The 24345-nt window shown below is 55.4% G+C and overlaps 1 protein-coding gene across 2 annotated transcripts in view; it reads left to right on the forward strand.

Annotated features, from left to right (window-relative positions):
- STK10 (serine/threonine kinase 10) overlaps positions 1-24345 on the forward strand; it is a 51254-nt gene that overhangs the window by 12530 nt on the left and 14379 nt on the right. For both annotated transcript variants that reach the window (XM_087753872.1, XM_087753874.1), the window contains exons 2-7: positions 149-313; positions 17928-17976; positions 20318-20467; positions 21891-21963; positions 22683-22877; positions 23950-24031. In XM_087753872.1, coding sequence (XP_087609998.1) covers positions 149-313; positions 17928-17976; positions 20318-20467; positions 21891-21963; positions 22683-22877; positions 23950-24031 — 714 coding nt within the window. The remainder of the gene's footprint in view (positions 1-148; positions 314-17927; positions 17977-20317; positions 20468-21890; positions 21964-22682; positions 22878-23949; positions 24032-24345) is intronic.

The raw sequence follows: 24345 nt of genomic DNA on the forward strand, positions 1-24345 counted from the left end.
GGTCTGGGAAGCAAAAATGCATCTGCAAGTTTCCGTGCTTGTGTTGTGGCTGGTACCAAGCGTGTGAATCGGGGGAGCGGGAATTGTGCAAGTGCTGCGTGCTCCTGGCTCTCCTCGCCTTTGTGCTCACGCTGGTTTTGTCTTGCAGGCTAAGAATAAGGAAACCGGTGCTTTAGCAGCTGCCAAAGTCATCGAAACAAAGAGCGAAGATGAACTGGAGGATTACATGGTGGAGATTGAAATACTGGCGACCTGCGATCACCGGCACATCGTCAAGCTGCTGGGAGCGTTTTACTGGGACGGCAAGCTCTGGGTAAGAGGCTGGTGCTGTCTGACCTGTACAGCTGCGCGCTCCTCCCTCCACAGGGAGCAAATGGCTCGTTCATCGTGAAGCCAAACCCCTGGAGCAGCTTGAAGCATCAGTGTGAGTTAGAAATGATTCAAAAGCTGTGCTCTAGTCACTGTCTGACCAGTGCCTGGACTTTCCCCGCTTTCTTTGATGAGCAAACTGTCTTCTGACTAAAGCTGCTTATAAATAGCCCAGGGAAGATCAAGAGATCTTCACTGTGAAGTGAAAACTGGAGTTGGATTTTTTTCACCATTTGGAGTTTGTAAAGCTAGAAGATGCAGCACTGATAAGGGCATCTCTTCCACCACCTCAGTCCCTCTTGTGAAAGATCAGATGGAAGGGTAACCCTGATTTTTTGATTAGTGCCTTATTTCTGGCTCAGTGTCCGTAATGCAGAGGCAACGGATAGCAAGAGCTGCGTTCCCCATGGCTGTGGAGGCAGAGGGACATAAAAAAGCAATCCAGCGGGTTAGTGCAACGGCTACTTGTGCTGTGGCTGGAACAGCAGATTCCTGCATCTCTCTCCCCTAGCCTGGCAGGTGTGTGTGTGTGTATATATATATATATTTTTTTTTTTTTTTTTTTATTCCCCTTGCCTGCTGTTTTCTTTGAGTCCCTGGCAGCGGAGGAAGTGAGCGTGGAAGGCACCTTCCAGTGTGCTGCCACGGGAAAGGTGCAGGGGGCTGGAGAGGGCGAGGGCATGAACCCTTGTGTACTTGCCCCGTGCTAGACCTGAATCACTGTGTGTCTGTGTCAAGACAGTGGAAATCAGGGGAGTATGAGGATTTTCAAACCCATCTTCTCGGCCAGTTCATCTGCTCCTTCTTGTAACTACTGGCAAGTCAGGGGGGTGTCAAAGGGTGCGTTCAGCCGCTCTGTTACTTTTTCCTTCCTCTTTTTAATGCCTCAGATACCTTCGTGGCCTCCCAGGGTGATCTTACTAGAGTTAGAAAAAGAGATATCGGCTTTTGAGACTTGCACTTGGGTGAGCTGAGCTGTCAGAGCCGTCGGCCCCTGCCTGTCGTGCTGGGGGAGCTGAGGCCAGAGCGCCGGCTGAGCCACGGGGCCATCGCTGGAATAACACAATCCGTGCCCCGGTCATGCCTCGGTTAAGCAATGCTGGCGAGGTACTGTTTTACTGGGCAATGTGTGCTTATTCAGTAAGCACCTTTTGCAATGTCAGCACGGGTTGGTGTCCTTTCTTATTTAAAAATCCATCGGTGAAGCCCCCAGCTCCTCTGTGACACCCCGCTGGGAGGGCCGCACGCCCAGCGCTGAGCCATTCCTTCCGGGCGGCTCCTGGCTTCGGGGGAGCCGGGCTGCAAGTCGTCCAGAGGCTTGGTGTTTGGATGGCTGCTGATCGTGATGCTGAGCCCTGGGCGCGTTAAAGAACAAAGTAAATATGTACCCTTCTAAGGAAGTGAAAGGCAAACATCTCTCCTAGGAGGGGACTCGGGATTTGGACGGATTGCAGCTGCGGCAAAACTAATCTCGGCAAAATTAAAAAGGCAAACATGTACCAAGCTTGGGCAAGAGATGGGGCCGATTTGTATTCCACCCTGTTCTGCTGTTTTTACCTCCCTGCTCTGTGCCTGGTCTGCCTGAATTTTATACGTTGGCCTTGTTCGTTCTCTCTAAAATGTCAGCCCCCTCCCCTTTCCCTTCCACCTCCTCCCTGCAATAGGAAGCTTTGCCTTCCTTCCGGTAGGGAAAATGGGTTGCAGATCTCCTCGGCTCTGCTTTTGTCTAAGAAGTGCTTTGTAATGTCATATGCTTGCTGACGTACTAAAATTAAACAGCCTCTTTGAAGCTACAGGAACAAGAGCCTCCTGTATGAGACTTTCCCGTGAGGGCAGACGTTACAGCCCCGTCCGTTGTTTTGGGAGGAGGATCGTTCTCTTTATTTAATTATTTGAGTGGCATTTGCGTTTCATTGCTCAGGCTGTTCTTATTAATGCTGCAGTGTTGTACTGGCTTTGAGGGAAGTAAATAAGCCAGGCTGTTAATACTTCTGGAAGGCTTCTAGTCACTACCAGGTTCTCCCTGAAGTCAAAGGCTTCCGCTTCTCGGTCACCAGCGCTGCTGGAGAAAATTTGCATCCAAATATAAACACCAGCTTTCATTGTCTTGTCCATATCCCATCCCCATTTCAGTCTGCGTGGTTATTTTAGCCAGCATTTTCCTGAATCATTTGCGAATAGTCTATTTGCACGATGGGCGCGTGGACTCTGCTGCGCTTTTAGCGTCGAGTGGCTCAGGCTTTGGGTAGAACTGCCGCGGGTGCGTGCTGGTCGCGGCCCGCTGCGGTTTCCTTGTCCTCGCAGCCCCGCGTGGAAAGATGATGTTCAAAGTGAGAAGGGGGCAGGAGCGGGAGCCTGCAGACAGGCTGGCAAGGGGCCCAGATGTGCCCAGCCTCCTGGATGGCAGGAGCTCTTTGGCTCTGAATAATTTATGGCTCGGTCTGTGCCACAAGCAGGCTCAGCTGACGGTGCTGAGAGGGGCTCTTGCTAAATCCGTCTGTTGACTGTTCTCTGACTCTTGAACTAACAAGGAAAATATGTGAGGAAACCTGGCCTCCGGTGGTGGCTGCTGCTGCAGAGGCTTCCTTGTCCCTCCGGACCGTTGGGTCCCTGTGGCTCCTCTCTGCCAGGGTTTGGCTTTGCGTTTCAGTAACCAGAAGGTGACGTGCAATATTTATGGAGCAAAAAGCCTTTCTGTGCAAAGTGGCTTATCCTACAGCAGCTGCTTTGAAATCCATAGCGCTGAAATGAAAGCATAAAGCAGCAAATCCCTCTTGCCCGATCGTCATCAAGCTGAAGGAGGAGAACCCCGGTTCTCACACGTGACAGAGCAGAAGCCCGCTGCGAGCCACAGGCAGGGCCTTGGAGGACCCCAGTGAGTCCCCAGGAACAGAACTGGTGAGATGACAGCACCCAGCTTGCACGTCCCTGGCATATAAATACACTGCAGAGATGCTGTGCCCGCACCAGCTATCTTCTTCCATTTCTGCCTCGTCCTCTTTCCTTTGCTCGTGGCAGAGGCCAAGCAGTCTTGTGCCACTTGAAAACAGTCCAGGGAGACTTGCAAAACTGCAGTGGTGGGAGCTTTCATGATTTTATTTTTATTATAAGCCCCATGGCATTTGATGTTCTTTTGCATAAATCCCAGCTGCTGGAAATGGGGGCACCAAATAAAAGCTGAGAATCTCATGCTATTAAAAAAAAAAAAGTCTGGTTTGAGTCCTTGTGGCTGGGCCACACTTTAAAGTCTTCTCTTCTGAAGTGTGATGTAGGACTTGGAAACACAAAGGCAAATCCCCTCACCCAATATCCACGCAACTTTAAAAATGGACTTTTTAAAGTTATTTTGTGACTGAGGAATGGAGCTAAGGTATAGGTTTTGAATGCTCCTGAATGGCGCTGAATTTGCGCTGATAATTATTAGTACGTGGGAACAAAAACCAGCGGACCTTGTGTGTTGTGTCCCTCTTGAGGGCTATGTGGTTGGGTTTTGGTTTTTTTTTTTCCCCCTTCCAAAACAACACAAAAGACTGAGACCTCAAAGGAAGGGAGGAGCTTTTGATCTCCTGCTTCTGAGTATCTCTGCTGCTTCTGAGCGTCTCCTCTCGCCGGCAGAGGAGCGATAGGATGGCCGGGGAGGAGAGTCTCGTTTGGAGCGATGACCTCCAGCTTTCCTGCGGGAGATCTCTGCTCCCAGGGTTGGGTGGGCGTCTCCGCCGGACAACCCAGCCTGCTCCGGCAGCTGATCAGCGGGGCGGGAAGCGCGGGCTCTGTCCTGCAGGAGCCTGGTGAGATGCTCCAGCGTTCACTCTCTGGGGTTCTCTGGAAATTCGTGGAGATGTCATTTGGCCCCAGGTATTTAATCGCAGTATTCTGCCAGTGGTGGTACAACTTTTTTAGTGAAGCACCGGGGAATTTTCTTCCCCCTCCCTCGTTTTCTATAAACCACGGTTGCTACAGCAAACGGGCTTTTGAATAAACAGACGTTTCCTGGAGATCAAAGCAAAAATTGCTGTACCGTGCAGGTAACCCTGCCTTGCCAGAGCGTTTTGGGGATGGTTAATTTAATCAGCTTAAAGTTTCTTCTCCCTGGCCCGCTGTGTGGGTACGTAATGCGTATAGCTTGCAGAGAGACACCAGCTCTGTAGCTGGTCTTTGTACTTCCCTTAAAACACATTTTGCATTTTCTGTGGGCAGGCCCTGACCTGTTTAGCCAGGGACTTTTTGGATTGCTACCCCTTTGATATGGATGTTGACTGGAGATTTGGGCATTCTTGAAAATCCTGTATCGTAAAGAAATGTTCATTATCCCATGCACTAGACTGCTGGGCTATGTAAAGCATCTGCGGCTTTTAATTCCCTTAAGTTGGAAATACCTTTTGTTTAAAACAAAAAAGCAAGCCGATAACAGTATCGGGTTCCCTAAGGTTCTCCTCAGCGGAGGGAGGTTATTGCGGCTTGCAGGGATGTCTCGCAGGCAGGGTGAGCAGCCTGGGCCGTCGCTGGGTGCCCGCGGGGGACCCCTTCATGCAGACGCTGGACCAGACTGGGCCCTCCAGGCTCCTCAGTCATCCATCCCCGAGGAATGCGAGGGCTATTCGTGTGCCTTTAAAATTTCACTTGGCAGGAGAGTTGCAGTCTGAACGGGCTCTTTCTGCTTGGCCTCCTGCTCCTGAAGCTTTGTACCAAACATCCCACCGAAGTGCTGCAACAGTTGCAGCTCGCGAGCACTGAACTGTGCGTGGTGTTGGAGGAGAGACCTGGAAAAACAAAATGATCCCAAACCTGCAAACTTTGTTCAACAGCTGGCCAGCCTCCTGGAGGAGCAAACCTTTCCTTTCTCTTCCTCCTTTCCTCCAGCTGCAGAAACTTAAATCCACGCCACCTTTGGCTGCACCCTGAGAGCCCCCGAGAGCATCCAGCGCTGCGCTGCCGGCAGGGCCGTGCTCTGGGCCCCGTGAGCCACTGCAGGATAAGCCCCGCTGGGCAAACCGGCATGGGGGGGGTGTTTGCTGGACCGGTTTCTAAATTCCTACCGGTCCAGAATTTGGGCAGAACTGCAAAACAACCCCGGTAACTTCCACAGGGTGGGTAGGCAGGGAGCAGATGTGGGCAGACATCTGCCCACATCAGGACAGGGCATCGCTGTGCCCCGGGAGGCTGGGAGAGCAGCAGGGATATCGCTGTGTCCCCTCCCTGTCCTTAGGGTCAGCTGGATGCACATCATCTTGGCTGGAGCTGGAAACTGGAAAAAGCAATGTAGCCCAGTGGTTTTTCTGACGCTTCCCTGGGTTTCCAGCGTCAAGCAATTTGCTGCTCAGAGAAGCATAACTGACCCGAGTGGGTGATCACTTCTGCTCTGACCTCGGCACCGTGTCTTCGCCAGCCGGGATGCTGCGGAGCGGGTGTCTGGGTGGCATCCTGCCTCCCTCCCCTCCCTGCCACCCGCCGCCTGCCTGCGCAGCAGCAAGGCTTCTCCCTGCCTCGCCCTTACGCAGGTTGTTTACTGCCTTTCCCACAGACGTGGAGCTCTAAGTCGTCTTCTGCCCTCCTCTCTGCTGTAAAGCTGGGCAGCGGGTTGCATGGGACCAGCGTGTCTGCTCTGTCTTGTGAATGTGAGCTTTAGCATTCAGACTCCTGGCAAGTCGCTGGAAATCCTGTTCTGGGTAGAACTGGGGCTTTCCCTTCAAGCAGGGATGGAAACGGGGTGATTTTGATCAACCACCAAGAATGACTTATGCAGCAGGCAAATCACCGTAGCCCAGCCAAGTTCAAGAGCGCTTCTACAGGTAGCAACATGACAGCACAAACTAGAATAGGAGCCTTTGTCTACCATCCTTTATACTCAATAATGTGGCAAGAAAGGGTTATTGAAGCAATAATAATGCCTTGTGATTACATGCCCTTGTCATCTATACACTGTGGAATGCTCTTAGAGACCTGGTGTCATTATCCTGGTTATTAGAACGGGGAGCTGAGGCACAGACAAGAATTTGCCTAAAGTTTACCCAGCAGGTAAATGGTACTTGTTGAGAATAAGTCTTCTGTGCTGCATCCCAGTCCAGGGCTATAACCATAAGGCCATAGTTTTATGAAAAGAAAGCAGCAGACAAGAAGCCTATAGGCAAATCAGTTTTCAAAGCGCTTTAAAACTTGGTTTAGAAATGAATCGCAATAAGCCACGTTCCCACTTGGCTGGCTTGCCAAGGGAAATGCTAAGGAACGATGTTTGCATATAAATGAATATGTATGAACTACCTGTGTATAGGAGACAGTGCCTTGAAACCTGGCTTCAGCCTGTGCCCTGGAATGAGTGATAGAGTGCAGTTTTAGACTTTATTTCAGATATAGCCTGAAAGTTGTTGTTTGGGAGGGAGGGGTGGCCTTTTGCAGACCTTATGGCTTGGGGTGGTTTCCATTGACTTCAAAGCTCTCCCTGAAATAGTTAAATAGCAATACTGTCGTCTTGTGTGATGGATCCAGGCACCTTGCGTTGTGAATTTGGGGATGATCAGGGTGAATAATTGTTTCTAGGAAGATGCCAGGCAGGAGCGGAAAACTTGTAAAGTCCTTTGCCACCCCTTCAACGCGTCGTCCTCTTGGCCAGGCGAGGCTTTGGGGCTGCACTGGAACTGCTGGCTGTTAGTAAAAGGCATCAGGACACTTGTCCTGAGTCAACCTCCAGCTCTCACGGTGAGTTCTGCCCTTCTGAAATGCATCGTCTGTTTGAGATGCTGGCACAAACTTGGGGCACTTGAGGTTGGTGAATCTTCCCACTGAAGAAGCAACTCGTTCCTTTTAGCTATTTGTATTTGAAAGGATTTTCCGCATTTTGCTGCCCATCCAGTAACAAATGCTGTTGGTGAACTGAGTGGCCTCTAAATGCTGATTAACTTGGTGAGAGAAGGGGGACCCCAGTCACAGCCCTCAAAGCAGCAAAGGCTTTGCCCCGGGCCTGGGCAGAGAGCCACTCCCTGGGTGTTTTTCTGGTTTCTATAGCAAAGGAGAGCGCTGGCCTTTGTCCTGCTGTCCCTGCTCCACCGAGCAAGGCGCTGGGAGCGCTTGGAGCGGGTTGTGGTCTGGTCCCTGAAGGGAGAGCTCGTGGAGGAGCCCGTGCGTGGTGCAGTTAACCCTTCCCGCAGCGCTCGGCATCCCGGGTACCGCCCCGGTCGTGGCCGTGCCGACCTCTCTGCTCCGCGTCTCGTAGCGGTTCGCGTTCGCTGGCCACGGGTGATCCTGGATTCTCATCCCTCTGGGAGGCTGGTTGGCAAGTCGGGATGGTGAATTCAAAGGGGTTGGATATCAGCCCTTGTTACAAGAAACTAAACTCCCTGTGTGATTCTAGCAAGGGGAAGGATGCTTTTTGCAATGTCAAAACCATCTGGTTAGCCTAACAGGAGTTTTGATTTTTTTTTTTTCTGCCAAAATTTCAGTAGGAATAGGAATATTTCTACCAACCTGGGGGGGAGGGGTAGTTCAAGGAAATATTTTGTCATCTCGGAATGATTTAGAAGTGAAAAACTGATCCACGGTCTCCCTGTGATCAGCAGGGAGCTCTGCATTTCGAGTATGCAGTGTTATCTGACTTTGTCTCGGTAAAGCTTTCCTGCTCTGAAACTCCGTAAGCCTCGGGTCTCCTCGCTTGCAGCCCTGCGTCTTCCTTCCCTCACTGGTTATGGGGGCAGAACTTCCCGCCCCAAATATTTTTCTCTGTAGGTTATTTTGCTCAGAAAAGGGGGGAGAAAAGGTTTATTATATTTAAAGTCTCTGAATAGTGTCCTTGTCTGTAAGGGAAAACTGGCAAGCTTGGAGCACTCTCTTACAGAGAGCTAATTATTTCGCTTCCACCTACAGCATACTTGCCATGTCAGAGACGCTGTTGACATTTGTGCTCTGCTGTGGCAGCAAAGAGGCTTCGAGTGGCTTCTGTATTGTTTTACGGCCTCGGCAGCGCGTGCTGAGGGCTGGTGGCAGCTGGAAGGGAGCGCGGAGCTGGGCGCTTTCGCAGGTGCCGCTGGTTCTTCGGGCGTTCGGCCCCCCGCGTGCTGGCGGCACGCTGGCCTCATGGGGCTCCAGAAATGAGGCTGGGAAGGATGGCGTGTGTCCTTGGTGCGTAGCAGGCTGCTGCAGTGGCTTGCCCTGTCTTCAGCCCACAGCGAATAGTGCGAGCAGCTGAGCCGTGCTTTGCATCAGCCCATCTGGCTTATGAGCAATGCTGGCATAATCTGTTCCCTGCTTTCTTCCAGCCCTTTGGCATGTGTTAGGTGAAAAGCTTTGGGCAGGAGGGTGCCAGGGAAAGTGCCAAGTTAAGCGGGCGTAGGGATGTGATCCACCTCCTCCCTCCACTCTAATGTAAACTTAATCCTTGGACTTCGGTCGGAGCAGGGCAGGCTGGCCGAGGCAACGGGCAGACTCCACATGCTTGCAAATGAAACTTCACCAGTCAGCATGGCCCTTGATTTTTAAAGGAGAGAGTAGATCTGGCCAAATGGTAGTTAAAAACCAAGGTGGTGCTCCCCAAAACCTGCCCCTGTGCTGTGGGGGAAGAGGGGAGCCGCTCCGGGGAGGGCTGAGCCGGCACCGCTCCTCTTGCAGCCAGCAGGACAGCATAGCTTTGCTGTTAACCACCAGGACTTGGGTTCAGATGTCAGAGACAGAGCAAAGGACGTGCCCCTTGACCACCACTAAATGCAGTTTCTGTGCCTAAATATATCGCCGCGTTCTTTCCACCAGCGAGGAGCGGCTCTGTCCTCTGGGGTTTGTGTCGCTCAGAAGCTGAAGCCCCTTTCTCAGTCCTCGGAGGTAGAAGTGTGTCCAGAGTTTTTGCTGGAGCCGTGAGGACGGGCTCAGCCTGTCAGCCCCAGGAACGTGGTGGGCTTGAAGGGACACGGGATGGAGCCACAGGGGATGGCTCTCCACCCTGTGCTTGGGAGCTCGGAGGCGACGGGTGTGGGTGGAAGCCCTGACAGATAAGTGGGGCTGGATACAAGATGTTCATGGGGAGAGCATCAGCCTCCCCACGTGTCCAGGCCGTAGCTGGGCTGCAGAGGCAGTGCTGGTGTCTCGGGGTATGCATGGAGGTTGCCATCTGTGTCCCGGGTGGCCGCTCTGCGTGCAGGACTGGGCTTTGCCCACATGCCTCTGGCACAGAGTGGTCCCAGGATGGACCTTGAGGTCCAGATCTGACATTTATCTGGGCAGCTTTTGGACAAATGGCCATCTATGTTGGTCGTGCTGCACTTCGTATTCACTGCAGCCAGTGTTTCTGGATGGGGGGCATCCCCGCCACGGGTTTTGTGCAGATCTTGCCCCCCCCCCCCCCCCCCCCCCCCCAGATGCTCCTGACCTTGTCTGAGTCCTTTTAGTACTGCAGTAACGTGCAGAGTTTGAGAACAGAGCTAGTTGTCACCTCTGTCCTTTATTTTCCACAGTGTGTGTATTACGGGGCTGAGCAATAGTGTGGGATGGCCACCAGCAAGCTGCTGGGTGACTTTGTACTGAGGAGCTGGATGGGAAAGCTGGCATTCAGCCGCTGATGAATGACCGTCACTGGCAACGGGGCAGGAAACTTTCTGCTCCTCTAGAACCAGGACCGAGGGCTGCGGGAAGATGCTTTCCTGGACTTGCTCGGTCTCCTCTGCCTCTGAGTCGAGACCAAAAGCCCTCAGGACTGTCTAGGCTCTCGGCTTCCCAGCGCTCCTGCAAGGGCTTGGGAAGGAGCCTGTCTTGCCTGCGGTTCATGATCCAAATACTTGGAGGAGAGACCTGCCTTGCCGTAGCTCCTCCATACCCCATCGCAGGCGGGGAGGTCTAGACTGTTTCCTCCCGCTCCTCCTGCCTTCCCCCAGCACCGCAGGCGACAGGGCAGTCATCCCGTGCCACGGGTGCCACGGTGCCGATGCGGGCTGTGTGAGCGGCCTCCGGAAACCCCGGTCCTGTCCGGGGCTCGGTGCACTGAAGGGAGACTCTGTCCCCTGCCGAAGCCAGGACATGTTCTGGGTGGGTTGGGGGACATGCACAGGGATGCTGTTGCCAAGGTGGGCTCCTCCTGCGCTGCCGGGGGGTGCAGGGTCTCGCGTGCCACCAGCGCCCCAGGACCCCCGCCTGCGCGTTTGCTCTGCAGGGGTAGAGGAGTGGGAGGAAGGCACCGCAGGCTGCGACTCCCTTTCTGACGGCGGAAGGGCGGCACCGGGTTTTGTGGCCGAAGCCTTTGCCCTCAGCGGCCCCGGTGCAGGGAGCTCGGCGAGCCACCCCCAGGAGCGGGGCTGGGGGCTCTGCGGGAGGGACCGACCTGCTGCGTGTCCCCTGCCTGTGCCCCACTGGAGGGGCAGCAGCGGCGGCTGGTGGGGAGAGGGGAAGGGCTCTGCAGCTGCAAAGGCAGCGGCTGTTACTCAATGCAGCCGTCTGTTGAAATTCAGGCAGTGCTATATGCCTTGCGGTTTTCACCCGACGTGAAGCTGCCTCGGCTGCCTTCTCACCTCCCAGACACCAGTTTAGCTGTGGTGGGAGGAGGATCCAGACTTCCCGCTCTGAGCAATCCCCTTACAGAAAAGCAGGGCCTGCTCTCTTGCTGTAGCCTAAAAAGCAGCTTTGTAAAATTCACCGTAAGGGGATTTCTTTCCCCCTTCCCTCCCGCACCCCAGCACAAGCGGGGTCCTCTTGCTCCCCTGTGCTGGGGCTTGTAGGGCTGAGCAAGCTGGTGGCTCCTGCATACGGCGGCTTCAGAAGTGGTGTCCGTCGCCTGGATGCGCGGGGAGGGAGGGTGGGCTTCGGCGCTCAGCAGATCAGCCCAGCAGGCAGGGTGACTGCAGTGGCCGGCAGCGTGGGGGACGCCGACACAGCGCCTGGGGGCATCGAGGTTTGATAGGTGGGAGTCCCTGTTAACTGTTCTGCACCATCCTCCCGCCCTTCACATCGGGCAGCTCCTGTCTCTCTGCAGCACCAGGAGAGCCCAGAGGCAGCCAGGGCCCCCAGCTCACTCTGGCTCTTTCTCTTTTTCCCTTTGTTGCATTTTTGCTGAATGCGAAGGATTTCTGCCCCCCACCCTGCCGCGCTGCCTCTGAATCACAGGAGCGGTTGCTGTTTGCTGCGTTTCTTCCGCTTTTCCTGTAAGCGGTTTGGCGATGCCAGGAAAGCCCTGCTCTCCCCGCCGCGGTACCCACAGGCACGTCTGCCCCTGGCCCCTTCCTCCTGCCTCTCCCTCCCGGCTCTGCCCATGAGGCACAGCCCAGGGACCTGCTGCCTTCCTCCCACCGTGGTCTCCCTGCAACGGCAGCTCTGCATGGAGAAGGACTGCAACCTCTGATGGTGAGCGTGGCCGAGGCCGGCTGTGGCACACCCCGCTCCTTCTCCATGCCCTGCTCGAACTCGGAGGACACCCAGATGGAAGCGACTGCTGCTGATGGCAGCATCGCCCCGGGAGCTTTGTGCCAACTCAGCATCCTGGAGAGAGGGGAGGTGGAACGGGTGCGATGGCTGGCAAGGAGGCAACCTGGAGAGCATTTCCCTTCACCAGCTCGGTCTGTAAATGGAGCACAGTTTATCACATTTACTTTTCTTGTCTCCCCAGTCCCTCCGTGCCAATACAAGGCAGGATAGCTGGTGGCTGTGCTGGAGGGTGCCTTCTGCTGTGGGTGACAAGGACGCCTCTAAGTTGCCCGATGAACGTGGCAGAGCCACGAGGCAGCGCGTGGGTGATGGAGGCTGCCGCGGCAGCAGGATGCTGTGGGTTACCTTCTCCCCGGCGGCGGGCAGCTGCTTAAACAAACAAAAAGAAACCCTCTGCTGCAGATTAGAGGAAATTGCTGAAGTACTTCAGTTTTGAAGCAGTTTATGGGCCAGGCAGGGTGGATCTGGAGGCAGACAGATCCTGGGGACACAGGCAACCTCCCGTGCCCACTGGCGCTGATGCTCAGGGCTCGGTGGGAAGGGAGGTGGCCGGGTGGTTACAGCACTTAGCATGGCGTGCACCCATGTAGTAACAGCCTGGGTGCTCTGGAGCACCACTATGACTTCAAAGCAATTGGGCTATTCAGTGTGCAACTGCAAAAGCAGCAAAGTCACAGGAAAAGCCTGCAGGCGCCTGCCACCTCCAGGGACTTGGGAGCGACTGGGCTGCCAGCCAAGGGCTCCTCCATCCGAAGGGGACCTGGTAGCCTGCTGCGCTCGTGGGAAATGCCTGGCTGCCCAGGGCCGCTGCAGCTGGGGTGAGCTGCCCCCAGCTTTCCCAGCTGATGGCTTTCCCCCCCTCTCCCTTTCTGGCTGGAAGAGGCATTTCTCCAGCGCTGCTGCAGAGGGAACAGGTCGCAGGCCTCTGCCCTCCGACATGCCAGTGGGATGAGTAACGCCGGGCCGAGGGTGTGCCCTCCCCTCTTCATTGGGCTTCAACTGCAAACCTCAGTCCCGGGACACCAGCTGTTCCACCCTTGGCGACTGTGCAGTGTTTGGTAAAAATACCTTACAAGATAAGCCTTTTTAATTCTTTTTTTTATCTTGTAGAAAGTTCTAGGAGTTCAAACACACCCAAGAGGCGGGACCAGTCGTGCCCAGGGTGGGAGGAATGAGCAGGCTCTCCGTCCTACCCGGGAGGACTTCGGTGCCTGGGCAGGAGATGCTGCCGCTGGTTTGTCAGACCCAGAAACTGCACTGGGCTCTAACCCGTCCTAGGTTTGTTTTCTGGGTTGGTGTCCCTCCGGCCCTTGCCTGGTGAAAGGTGCCCGAGAGGTTCTCCTGGTGCAGTGTCCAACGTGCTGTCTTGAGCTGCAAAGTCATATATTGCTTTTCCTAACGTGTAGTGCTCCCTCACTCGGGTACAACTTGAAGACCTCTGTCTTTAAGAGCACTTAATTTAAGCCATAGCTGTTTCCTGCATATGTACATATATTTATTCTCCTGGGCAACCCCAGGCTCACTGGACCCTGCGTCCTCTCCTCCCAGGCAGGCACTCGGTGCTCGAGCAGCCCAGAAAATGGCCCCAGCCCCTCTGCGTGCCCTGCTCCCACTCGGGCTACAAAGTGCTTCCAGGTCCTGCTGTGCCTAAAGGCATGCGGATGAGCCACGGGAAAAATCAAGGTCACCAGCAAAGCCCTTTAACTTGTGCTGGACTTTTGCTTTCAAATTTAAGTTTAAATTTAATTTTGCCTGTGCAAAACATTCTCGAAAGGGAAAGATTACGTAGCTTCTGCATGCAGACCTCTTCATTCATGCTGTTTCACTAAAGGTGCAGGAGAAAAGGGCCTGTTTTATTTGGAAATAGCAGCACTCAAACTGTGGTACGAGGGTTTGAGAAGGTAGCAAGAGCAGATTCCTTTCTCTGTCTGTAAACTGGCTGCCCAGATCTGTTCCTGTGCGTGCAGCTCGTGCGTCCCTGTCGAGCTGCGAACGAGCCCAGCACGGTGGCTGGCTGTCCTGGCCGCGGTGTCGGAGCTGAGAGCGCGGGGCTCTGGCTGTGCTGGAAGGCAGCCGTCGGTCGGTCAGGTTGCTCAGATAGCTCGGTGATGGGAGCTAGCGGTGAATTTTGCATGTGCCCACGAGGTGTAGTTGCAAAATGTCCCCCCGGGAGCCCAGCGCAGCAGAGGGGCTGGGCAGCCTTCGGCGCGGAAGTCCCTGGATTTCTTGTGCGGCGGAAATCGTTATAAACAGGATGTTTGCTCCAGCCCCGTTCCAGGCTGCTCGCCGCAGACCCCGCAGCGGGCGCTCAGACCCCCCTCGCCCAGACCCCGGGAAGAGGAGGCGTGGGTGCTCCCCCCGGCTCTAATTTGTGTGAAGGAGCCGCTGTCAGGATGTCAGCGTTGGGGCAGAGACCGCCATGGGTCTCGTATCTTTGGTTCACGAGACTGCAGGAGCTTTTTTGGGACTGGGTGTGTGAAACCTCTGTTTCGCGGTGCTGCTGTGGCTCCGCAGCGAGCCCCGTGCTGGGTGCCAGGTCTTGCAGGTCGTAGGGGGGTTGCTGGGGCCGGGCGCAGCGCAGGCAGCAGCCCCGTGCGGCATTGAGAGGTGAAGCGCGGCGCCGAGATTGGCACCGTCACTCGGGTGGTTACTGCTCCGGCTGTGGCGTGGGACAGCCCATGTATCAAAGCACATGGAAACGGTCCTAAGCAAAGAGTTAAACTCTTTGCAACCCTTGGGTAAATCAGCAGCCTCCTGGCTGCGCAGATGCACAGGCTCTTGTCAACAGCTCTCTTCTAAGATCCTCCCAACCCGTTCCTCATCGCAGGCGGAGCAGCAGGCTGCCCACCCTGGGGTGCCAGCGACTGCCCCCCGCTGCGGGCCTGGGGAGGGAGCCCGCGCAGCCTCCGCTCTCCCCGAGCTTCCCGTGTCCCCCGCTCACGCGCAGGGATGGCCGTGCGCTGCTGCCCCCGGGCCTGCCCTCCTACCCGCTTCAATGGTAAAACGTTTTCCAGGCTGGCCCCGCTCCTGGAAGGAAGCGTGCATGGTATATGAGCAATGGGATTGCCAGTTGCGTTTATTTAAATCCGGTTTTCTGGGCTGAAACGAGCCCATTAGGTTTTTGGATGTTCAGACTATCTGGCCACACCCATAATTATTCTTTGGCATCTCTGCCCTTGTTGAAAATGCATATTTTTAAATTTTCCATATTTCCCATATTCCCAGTGCCTGGCTTGCAGCCTGCTGTGCCTGCATAAACATACACGGTCATGCTGGTTCAGATGGGCTGATTTCCCTAATTTTCTCATTGCTAGACTGCAAACCCAAATGAAATTTTGTGAGACGAAATGCATCCCACGCAGATCCAGAGTCGGTCGCGTTGTGCTTGGCCCTTCCCCGTTGAAAAGCTCAGCCTGTGTGAGCAGAGCGCGTTTCAGCTGTGCCAGCCATGCCCCTGGTAGCAAACCTCAGCACAGCATCTGCCCGGGGGGGCCGCACTGGGCTCCCGGGGGCTCCGCTGAGCGTCACCCAGCCGGCCGCCCTGTGTCCCCCGCCCCGAAGTTAAAATTACGCTCCTCAATCTGGAGGCTCTGTGAGAGGAGCTGTGTGAGATGCCAGGGGACTTCATTCAGCTGGGGCACCCAAAGGGGCAGAAGCTGTACAGCTGCTTGCTGAGCATTAGCAACGAAAGCACGCGGGTCACCGGGATGGCAAAGGCCACGTTAGCAGCTGATTCGGGCTGGGTTGTTTGAAGTTTTGGGAGTGTTTAGGTTCCAGAGCTGAGCCTGGTAGCACAGTCGAGCTTCTCACCAGGCCTTCTCTACTGATTGAACGTAAGGGCGGCTGTTGCTTGAACCCAGAGACCGCTCTCTTTGGGCAGGTGAGTTCCTGAGGTGCCTGGATCAGCAGGAGCAGGAAAGGGTTGCTCATCTGAGACGAATGAAACCCTGGGCTGAGTGATTCAGTGATGAGTCAGGATCATTTGTAGAGGCAGGTTTTCTGCCAGCCGGAGCAGCGCAAAGATGCGATACTCGGACTAACGTGGGAGCAGGCCTGTGCTGTCCGTCTGCAGCTACTGCCCGTGGGCTCGGGTACTGCGGCCAGCCGTCGCTCGCTCTTGGCTGCTCTGGGCTAGTGGCAGGTCGGGTGGTCTGGCAGGGGGCAGCTCCCACGGGCAGGATCGTGGTGCTGTTGGGCGGAGGTGCCGTCACCAGGCCGGCTGTGCCAGCAGAGCCCCGCGCGTCCCCTTGGCCTCCCAGAGCGGGGAAAGCCCTTGCCCTCTCGCTTGGCAGGCTGGCGTTGGTGCGGGGCTTGTTCGGGGTTTGCTTCTGGCGCTTTGGGCTCTGAGGAGCCCAGGAAGGGCTGGTGTCCACTGGTGGTCTTAGTCTGCTCTGATGAACATGATGAGGAACACCATAAAATAATGGGTTGAAATGAGCCTCCTGGGGCTGCCTTGGGGTGATGATGGGGTCCCGGGGTCCAGCGGGGATTTCTGTGCCTGGTGAGACTGTGGCAGGAGGCAATTCTTGCCTTTCCATTTGTTGGTGAAGCTGCTGATGCTCTGGTTCAAGGTATAAAGTGCAAGAAAAAGCACATTGACGTGGCCCATCTGTGTGAGGGCTCTGCTGGCCGCTGGCGTCCTCCCCACCAGGCTCCCGCTCAGCTCCGAGTCGGTGCAGATTCGTTCTCCAGGTTTGCGAGTGGTTCAAATGTCTTCCCGATTGCTCCTCTCCATCTGCCTGCTTCAAATGCTTCCCCAGCCCTGGCCCCTTGTTATTCTTCTCCGCTTCCTCCGACGGTGCCGGTGTCTCGCTGCCCAACCTGCCTGGGTTTCTTTTCTCAGCATTGTCTCCCCTCCGACTCTTGGACCCGGGCCGATTCTCACAGAGCGACTCAAGGTTTGCTGCGTCCCAGCACCTGATCCTGCTGCCCCTTCTCCTCCAAAACACAGCAGTTGCGTCGTCTGCCGCGGCCCAGGTCGATAGTATCGTTTCCCATGTCCACATGTAGGACCTGCAGGACAAAAGGGTGGGATGTGGCTCCCCTGGAGTTGCAGGATGAGACCATGGGAAAGACGGAGCTTGAACCTTCTCCCCTTGGCTCCTGGTCCAGCACTTAGAGCTGCCTTGAATAACATGACCTCCACTTGAAGGGCTTAGAGAGCCGCAGTGGTAAACATTGCCTTCGGTTTGTTCAGTCCTTGTCCTCAAAATAAACTCTGGCATTTCACCTCTCCGGTATGTTGCCCTGTGTCGCCTCAACAAGGAGAAGAGCTTGTCAGGGAGGTGAAGCATCTCTTGTCCCTCCTAACCCCTGGCTGCTTGAAATTCTAATCTGTTTATCTGAGCAGCCTCGTCCGCCCCAAAGGGGAGCGGGGAGCTGGGGCTGGCACCGAGCCCCGCCGGGCACGGCTCTGGCCGGGTTGGGCAGAGGTGAGGGGGCAGAGGACCTGCACCCCGGGGCGCAGGGGAAGGGCAGGGGCCAGGCAGGCAGGGGCAGGGGTCTGGCAGGACTCTGCACACATCCCTGGGAGAGAGACAGTAGCGGTCCGGTGAATGTACTCGACCTCTTTATTGACATATTTTTCTCCTCAAATTGCTCAAGATCAAGAAAGCAATGAACTACAGGGCAATGGGGGAGGGGAAAAAAAAATTAAAGAAAAAAAAATTAAGGACCCGACAGCCCTCCCCATCTCTTATTTGCCAACGAAAATCCTGCCTGATTTCTCCCGGCCACATCAGCTCCCAGCTATGACAGCTATCTCATCCTGTTGGCAAGGCTGCTCTCTGGAGCAGCCCTCGCTGCAAAATGCAATGGGAAGAGATGTAAACAGAGAGGAGGCCGGAGCCGAAGCTGCCTCCTCGGGGCGGGCGTCCAGGTGCGGGGCCAGGCACGACTGCTGGGGGTGTCCATGGGCCCGGCGACAGGGACGGTCCCTCCGAGGCAGCCGCTGCAGGTGGCGTGCGGGATCTGTCCCTGAGGCGTGGGTGGCCGTTGGTGCTGGGGGCGCGTGCTGGGGAGCACCGAAGCCTCTGCATCCCCCCGTGGGGAGAGGGGCAGCTTTGCCATGCGGGGAGGCAAAACCCAACGCTTTTGTCTCTTCCCTACCTGGTGGGCTTTGCTCAGTGAGATGCAGACCTGACTTTAATTCCTCTCTCTTTGTTTCCCAGATCATGATCGAGTTCTGCCCGGGCGGGGCGGTGGATGCCACCATGCTGGGTGAGTGCAGCGTGCGGGGTCGGGCTCTCCTCCGTGCTTGGGGCGATGTCCATAAGGCATTTCCAGCCTTCTGGCACGCTTTCAGGGGCAACCTTCGGACAGATGGCAGACATGGGTGCCCCAGCTTCTCCAGCTACCAGCTCTCTCCCATGAGTTTGCCTATTTTCATACCCAGAGCAGAAGGTGTGGCAACCCTGGGGTGTTTCTTGAGCTACTTTGATGTCCTTTTGTGATTTAAATGCTGCTGGGATCAGCAGATCACAAGGCATAGGGAGAAGGGAGAGTCTGGCTGGAGGGGAAAGGTGGCTTTAAATATTTATCTGCCAGAGGCACCGGGTGCTTGGGATCCCGTTCCCACAGCTTCCCAGGAAGGGCAGCGGGGCCGAGATGTGTAATTTAGGCGCCTGTCGTGGTGAACCTCCCAGAATCTCCTTGCCGACTTCTCCGTATGGTATTGGTCATCTGGGGAAGCAGCACAAGCGTCCGAATAAACTGCAGTTTGCAGTAATTCCAGGAATCTTCCCATTTTTAACTCCTCCCTTTGACACAGAGCTGCTGGGACTGGGAGCGTGTGGGTGTTCCCCGAAACCACCCTGGCTGATGCCCCGGGCCCTCTATACCAGGGCTGTGCAGACCTAGGGGAGGTGACGTCCCCTCCACGAGGCGAACATGGTGTTCTGCCATCTGCTTGCCTGGAGCCCCTGGAATGGAGCCCTGTCTCCACGGGGGTTACTCCCTTTCAGCTCTGATATTTCCAAAGGCCTCGCTTTTTTATTTCCAGGAAAAGTACAGACCCAAACTTGTCATCTTTGATTCAGACCCTAAACATTGCACCTCCATCAGGGATCTTCTTTAAAGTGGGTCCAAATCACTGCAAGCAAAAGTACCTTTGCTGAAGTGCTGGAGGAAACGATGCCGTACCCTGGAAAACCTCAGCAGGGCTGCCCTGTCTCTTGGGACACTAAACCCCCCGGAGCGTTCATGGGGCCGTGCCGTGGCAGTCAGTCTCTGGAGGACGTGGGAGCTGGAGTGGGAAGGGGGTGCTTAGCAAATCGTGAGCAAGTGGCCCGGCTGTAGCACCATCACCCCCCGCACGAGGGGCAGGAGGAGCTGGGGGTCGGAGCCCAGGAATGCTCCTGGCATTAGTAAATGCAGAGTTGCTGGATGCTGCCTGTTCCACCTCCCCATCCCCACCAGCAACTGGCATTTACCTTTGAAATCCTTTGTACAATACCTGTGGCTTGCTGCACCTCACTTTTGCCACATGGTCCAGGGAGAGTGGAAATCATCACCTTCCCCTAGAGCAAGGGAGCTCTCGGTGAGGAAGAACAGAGCAGCTGACCCAGCATGCCTGAGCTTGAGGGCAAGACCCTCGCTCTGAAGCAGCGTCTGTCCGTCCGTCAGCCCCCATCCTGCCCGTGCAGCTTGGGCAGTTGGAGTTGTCTAAGGCTTGGTCTGGTCTCCGTACGCTTCGCTGGAGGGGGGATCTGTGCTGGAAGGGGCTTGCAGAGGGAGAGAGGGAAGCTCCGGCGATGCTAACCATCTGGAGGCTTGATGGTTTGCAGAGCCGTGGCCTTGGAAAGCAGTCTCGGACAGCGAAGGTGGCTGGGCAGAGCTCAGCAGGGAGCTTGCGCCCATGGTTATGTGTCCCCGCAAGCTTCAGAACTAGGGACAGACAGTAGGGTATGAGTTGGTGTGCTGGTACCCGGTGCTACCTGAAAAACCAGCTCAGGGCAGTGGGTAGGGATAATGCTGGTGAGTATTTTATTGCTGGTTGCTTTGGGAGGTGGCATGAACCTCCTGATGTACGGGGGGGTACGCTGCATCTCTGCAGCAGGGATGGCTCCCTGGGGGATGAGAGCAGGGGTTCCATAGGGAGCTGCCGAGTGTTCACGCCTGTGTTTGACCCTGCTGCTGCCTGCAGCCAAGTTCGGCTCCCTCCTCTCTGCAGCATCGTCCCTGCACCAGGTGAGACCCAGCTTGCCTGCAGGGACCCGTTTCCCAAATCAGCAGGGGACGTACAGCTCAGACCCCGCTCGCAGGCATGGCTGGCTCCCGCTCCTCGTCCCCCTGATCTGCTATTCCTGGGCCAGCTGGCTCAGCCGCGCGTCCCTGGGAGGGAGCTATAAACCAGCAGCTCCAAGCAGGCGGGCACTGCTCTGCGAGGGCTGGCTAAGGGAATAAATTACCTTAACAAGCTGATTTGCATTGGTTTCCCACTGCTTTGACACATGGACAGTGGTTTTTAAATGGTCTGCTGGGTAGCCCGTGCCTTTCTGCTGCTCAGGTGGAGCACCGCTCGAATCCCTGTCCAGTTTAACAGCTCTCTCCCTCCCCGCAGAGCTGGACCGGGGCCTGACCGAACCCCAGATTCAAGTGATTTGCCGCCAGATGTTGGAAGCCCTCCATTACCTCCACAGCAAAAAGATCATCCACCGTGACCTGAAGGCGGGCAACGTGCTCCTCACCCAGGACGGGGACATCAAGCTCGGTGAGCCACCCAGCACAGGAGCACGGCGGGCGCTCGCTCAGCCGAGCTCGAGAGAGCGGCCGTGGGTGATGGTGCTGCTTGGGACCATTTCACGCTGCGCTAACGACAGGCGTGTGCTGCTAGGAGCTGGATTGTAGTGTTTGGCTATGCCCGCGCGTGGCAGGGGTTTGAGGGATGCTGTCTGCCTTCTGCCCTGCCTACGGGCCATCAGCTGCCTCTCTGCTGGCTGATGAGCTCAGGCAGGGGAAGGTGGGGGAAAACTTTGTGTTGTTTCGTGGGAGGCCAAATCTACCACCAAACTGTGTGCTCTGCTCAGCCCCCGGCTGGGCACTGAGACTCCTTGAGCCACAGCCGTGCTCAGGCCCTTGATGGACTTTCCTTTCATGGATTTGTTTAATTCCTCTTTGAACTCAATTTTTATGCTTTTTGGCCTGCTGAGCATCCTGTGCAGGGTGCCAGTTGGCAGGACTGGGAGCTGGAAGAATTCGTCTTATCTCCAGAGCAGGTCTGGTGGTGACAGGGCGAGTTTTGCCAAAGGGTTGCTTTGCCAGCTCGCTGTGGGCTTGAGTTAAATTGGCGTCCACCCACCTGCTGGAGGATGAGAAGGTAGCGGTGTCTGTAGGGTCTGGTCAGAAAGGTGCAGATCTCTTTCTGGACCCTGATGAGGGGTGCTGGCAGCTGTGGGGCGTTCTTCAGATGTGTCTTGGGATGATGGAGACCAGCTAGCCTGGGAAGATGGAAACCTTCCTGTGGCCCTGGGTTCTGCTCCGATGTAAGAAATGCTCTGCTGGCTTGGGCCAAGGATGACCCATGGTCAGGGACACCCTGAGCCTGGGGTGCAGATGGATAACAGCTCCTCTGGAGGTCATCAAGGCCATCTCGTAGAGCAAACTGACCTGGCGTGGGCTTGGTACCCTCTGCAGGTGTTTCCAGCTCGGGTTGGGTTGGGTTGGCTTCAGCAGCTCTTTATAGAAGGGACAAAATCAGGGAAAGGCATCATGCAGTGGCTGCTGTGCATGGGGCTGAAAGGAAGAGGGAGAATGTAACAGCACTTTGGTTTCTCTGGTGTAAAATGAGACTTTTTTCTATGAAATAGCAGTCCTGAAAGTAATGCGCCATGGAGCTGCTTTCGTTTGTTTGTGGAAAAGATCTCGACCTCCCTCTGGATGTATGGGGTTTGGGTTACAGTAGGGGTGGCTTGTTATGCCCCTGTCTTATAGTACATGGGAGGAGAAGGTCCCTGGTGGTTGCGTACCCAAAAGCAAATTTAATTTCTGATGCTCGGTTTAGAGGAAACAGCACGTTGTATCATGTTCTTGGCTTCAATGTGTGTTTGCTTTTAAATCTGCGTTTCAGCCAAGTGTGCTAATTCAGAAGGGTCGTTCAGTTTTCCTATGGCATCTAATGTTACTACTCTTTGCAGCTGACTTTGGAGTGTCTGCCAAAAACATGAAAACCTTACAGAAGCGAGACTCCTTCATCGGGACCCCTTACTGGTGAGTGACCTGCTTGCTAAGAAATCCCATGTTCATGAGGAGCTTTGCTCTTCTGAAAATCAGGCTTGCTCAGAAATGGGGAGCTGATGGCCTTTGGACCACAGTGCCTTACTGAGCACGGGTGGGAGGATTTTAACAAGGAGTCTCAGCCAGCGTCCACACATGCAAGGGTTTCCCTTGCCTGAAGGGAGCTGTGAGCACCCTTGGTGGTGCGGGAGCATTGCCCAGTGTCACGGTGCCCTGAGCTGGCCGAGGGGCCACCGTGCTCCAGGCTTGGAGGAGCGAGGGACACGCATGTGCTCGCGTGTGCGCGCTTGCCGCTCCCCCACCCCGGGGGCTGGAGTGGGCTTTGAAGCAGCTCCAAGCACATGGGAACGACTCCTCGCTCCAGAAATGCAATCTCTAAATCACCCGACTTGCTGAAGGAACGGAATCGGTGAGGATTAATTTATTGTCTGAAGCAACATCCGCGCCAGATGTCAATGGCCTAGAGGTTTCCACAGGCTGCCGGGGCTGTCTTGGTTGGTCTGCGGAAGAGGGAGGGGGTTGGACCCCTTAGAAAAGATGCTGCTTCTTCCGAAATGCAGAGCTGGGAAGACAGGCTGGTTTTTGTGCAATGTTGTGGATTATTTAAAGCATTTAATCGCTACTGCAAGGCTCACATGCATGGCAGTGGTGTCATCCCTCCCCATCCCTGCTCCTTGCTCTGCCCTTTGCAGGATGGCCCCGGAGGTGGTGATGTGCGAGACCATGAAGGACACTCCGTACGACTACAAGGCGGACATCTGGTCCCTGGGAATCACGTTGATCGAAATGGCCCAGATCGAGCCTCCCCATCACGAGCTCAACCCCATGAGAGTCCTGCTGAAGATTGCCAAGTCCGACCCCCCCACGCTCAGCTGCCCTTCCAAATGGTGAGGGCCTCTGGGCAGCAGAGTACGCGTCTCCCAACTTACGCAGTATTTCAAGAGACGGGAAATAGTCTCTTACGGCAGCGTTGTTTAATTTGAGAACCTAATGTAGGATTCTAGCTGTATTCTAGGCCCAGCTGTGCGCTGGGGGCCCGAGAGCACCGCTGGCTGAAGGCGGGCTGCTCAGCGCTGCCTGCGCTGCGACCGTGCTGCCGGTGTGCGGGCAGCACGGGGAGAGCTGCTGCCCCCCCGCAGCCCTGCTGAAGCAAGGGTGATCCCATGGCTGTTTTTAAAACATCTTGGTTTTGTATGAAAGGCAGATTTTCCTCTAAACCTGGAGATGGCCAAGAGCTCCAGAATTTCTTTCCTAGAGTCTGGAAAGCCTCTTCTGCATTAAAAAAAAAAAAAAAATCCAATCAGTTAATTTTTTTTTTTTTTTTTTCTAATAACGACAAAACCCATTGCATGATAGCCAGCAGCATATTGTTGTGAGAGCACTGGAGTCACCAGCGTTGCTGCTGCAGTTCAGGTAGCAGGCGGAGCCCGCCGCTGAAACCCAGCAGGCAGGGTGGGAGCGCATCCTCCCCAGCAGCTCAGAAGCCAGGCTTGGATCAGGGATGCGCTCTGTATCTCAGAGCGGCGCTTTGCAGGCTGAGGGTGCCCTCCTATGGGGTTCCTGGTCCTTCACAGCCATCCTTTCATCACTGTGGCTGTGGGGATGGGTCCTGGAGCATCCTTGTCCACACGCAGCTCCACCTATGGGCTCCCTTTGGAGGATAACTGCTGGGGTCCTGTCCTACCCCTCTGCCTTGGCCCTGGGGCGCAGTGGCTGGTGCTCAGTCCCACCGTCTCTTGCCATCACAGGTAAAGCAAAATCTAGTCCCTCACTTGGCCACGTTCCTGATTCTCTTACAAATAATCAGAATAACTGAGCACAGGGTTTCCCATGCTGGGAGTGAAATGGTGATTGTGGCGGTGCCAACTGCGACACAACCTGCAAAGGGGTCGAGCAGACCCCTGTGGCGTTCGAGGCCTTTCCCTCTTCTGAGCTTCTCGCCAACAACTGTCTTTTAAGGTCCCTGGAGTTCAGAGACTTCCTGAAGACGGCGCTGGACAAAAACCCGGAGACCCGGCCCAGTGCCGCCCAGCTGCTGGAGGTAGGGACCAGCACCGGCCCCTGGGCTGGGCGTGCGGCTGGTGTCTGGGTCTGCGAGTGTCTGAACCGCTGCATCTGTACGGCCTGATTCTCTTTAAGGAAGGAAAAAAAATTGTTGATGGGTCATAGACTGGTTTCAGATTATTTTTCCCTTGTTTAGAAAGTTCATAGTACTTTTCAGCCACTAAGATGCTCCAAAAAGGAACAGCAATGTTTTTCCCTTTGGAGCAAACTGCAGAGCCCCTGTGGACACCAGCTGGAAGAGAAATGGCTCCTGTTGCCTAAAAATGCCCACATGGCAGCCAGCTTGGATTA

The sequence above is a fragment of the Nipponia nippon genome, unplaced genomic scaffold, assembly GCF_047370975.1.
Source record: "Nipponia nippon isolate SJK-2023a ecotype South Korea unplaced genomic scaffold, ASM4737097v1 scaffold_17, whole genome shotgun sequence".
In the NCBI taxonomy this organism is placed as follows: domain Eukaryota; kingdom Metazoa; phylum Chordata; class Aves; order Pelecaniformes; family Threskiornithidae; genus Nipponia; species Nipponia nippon.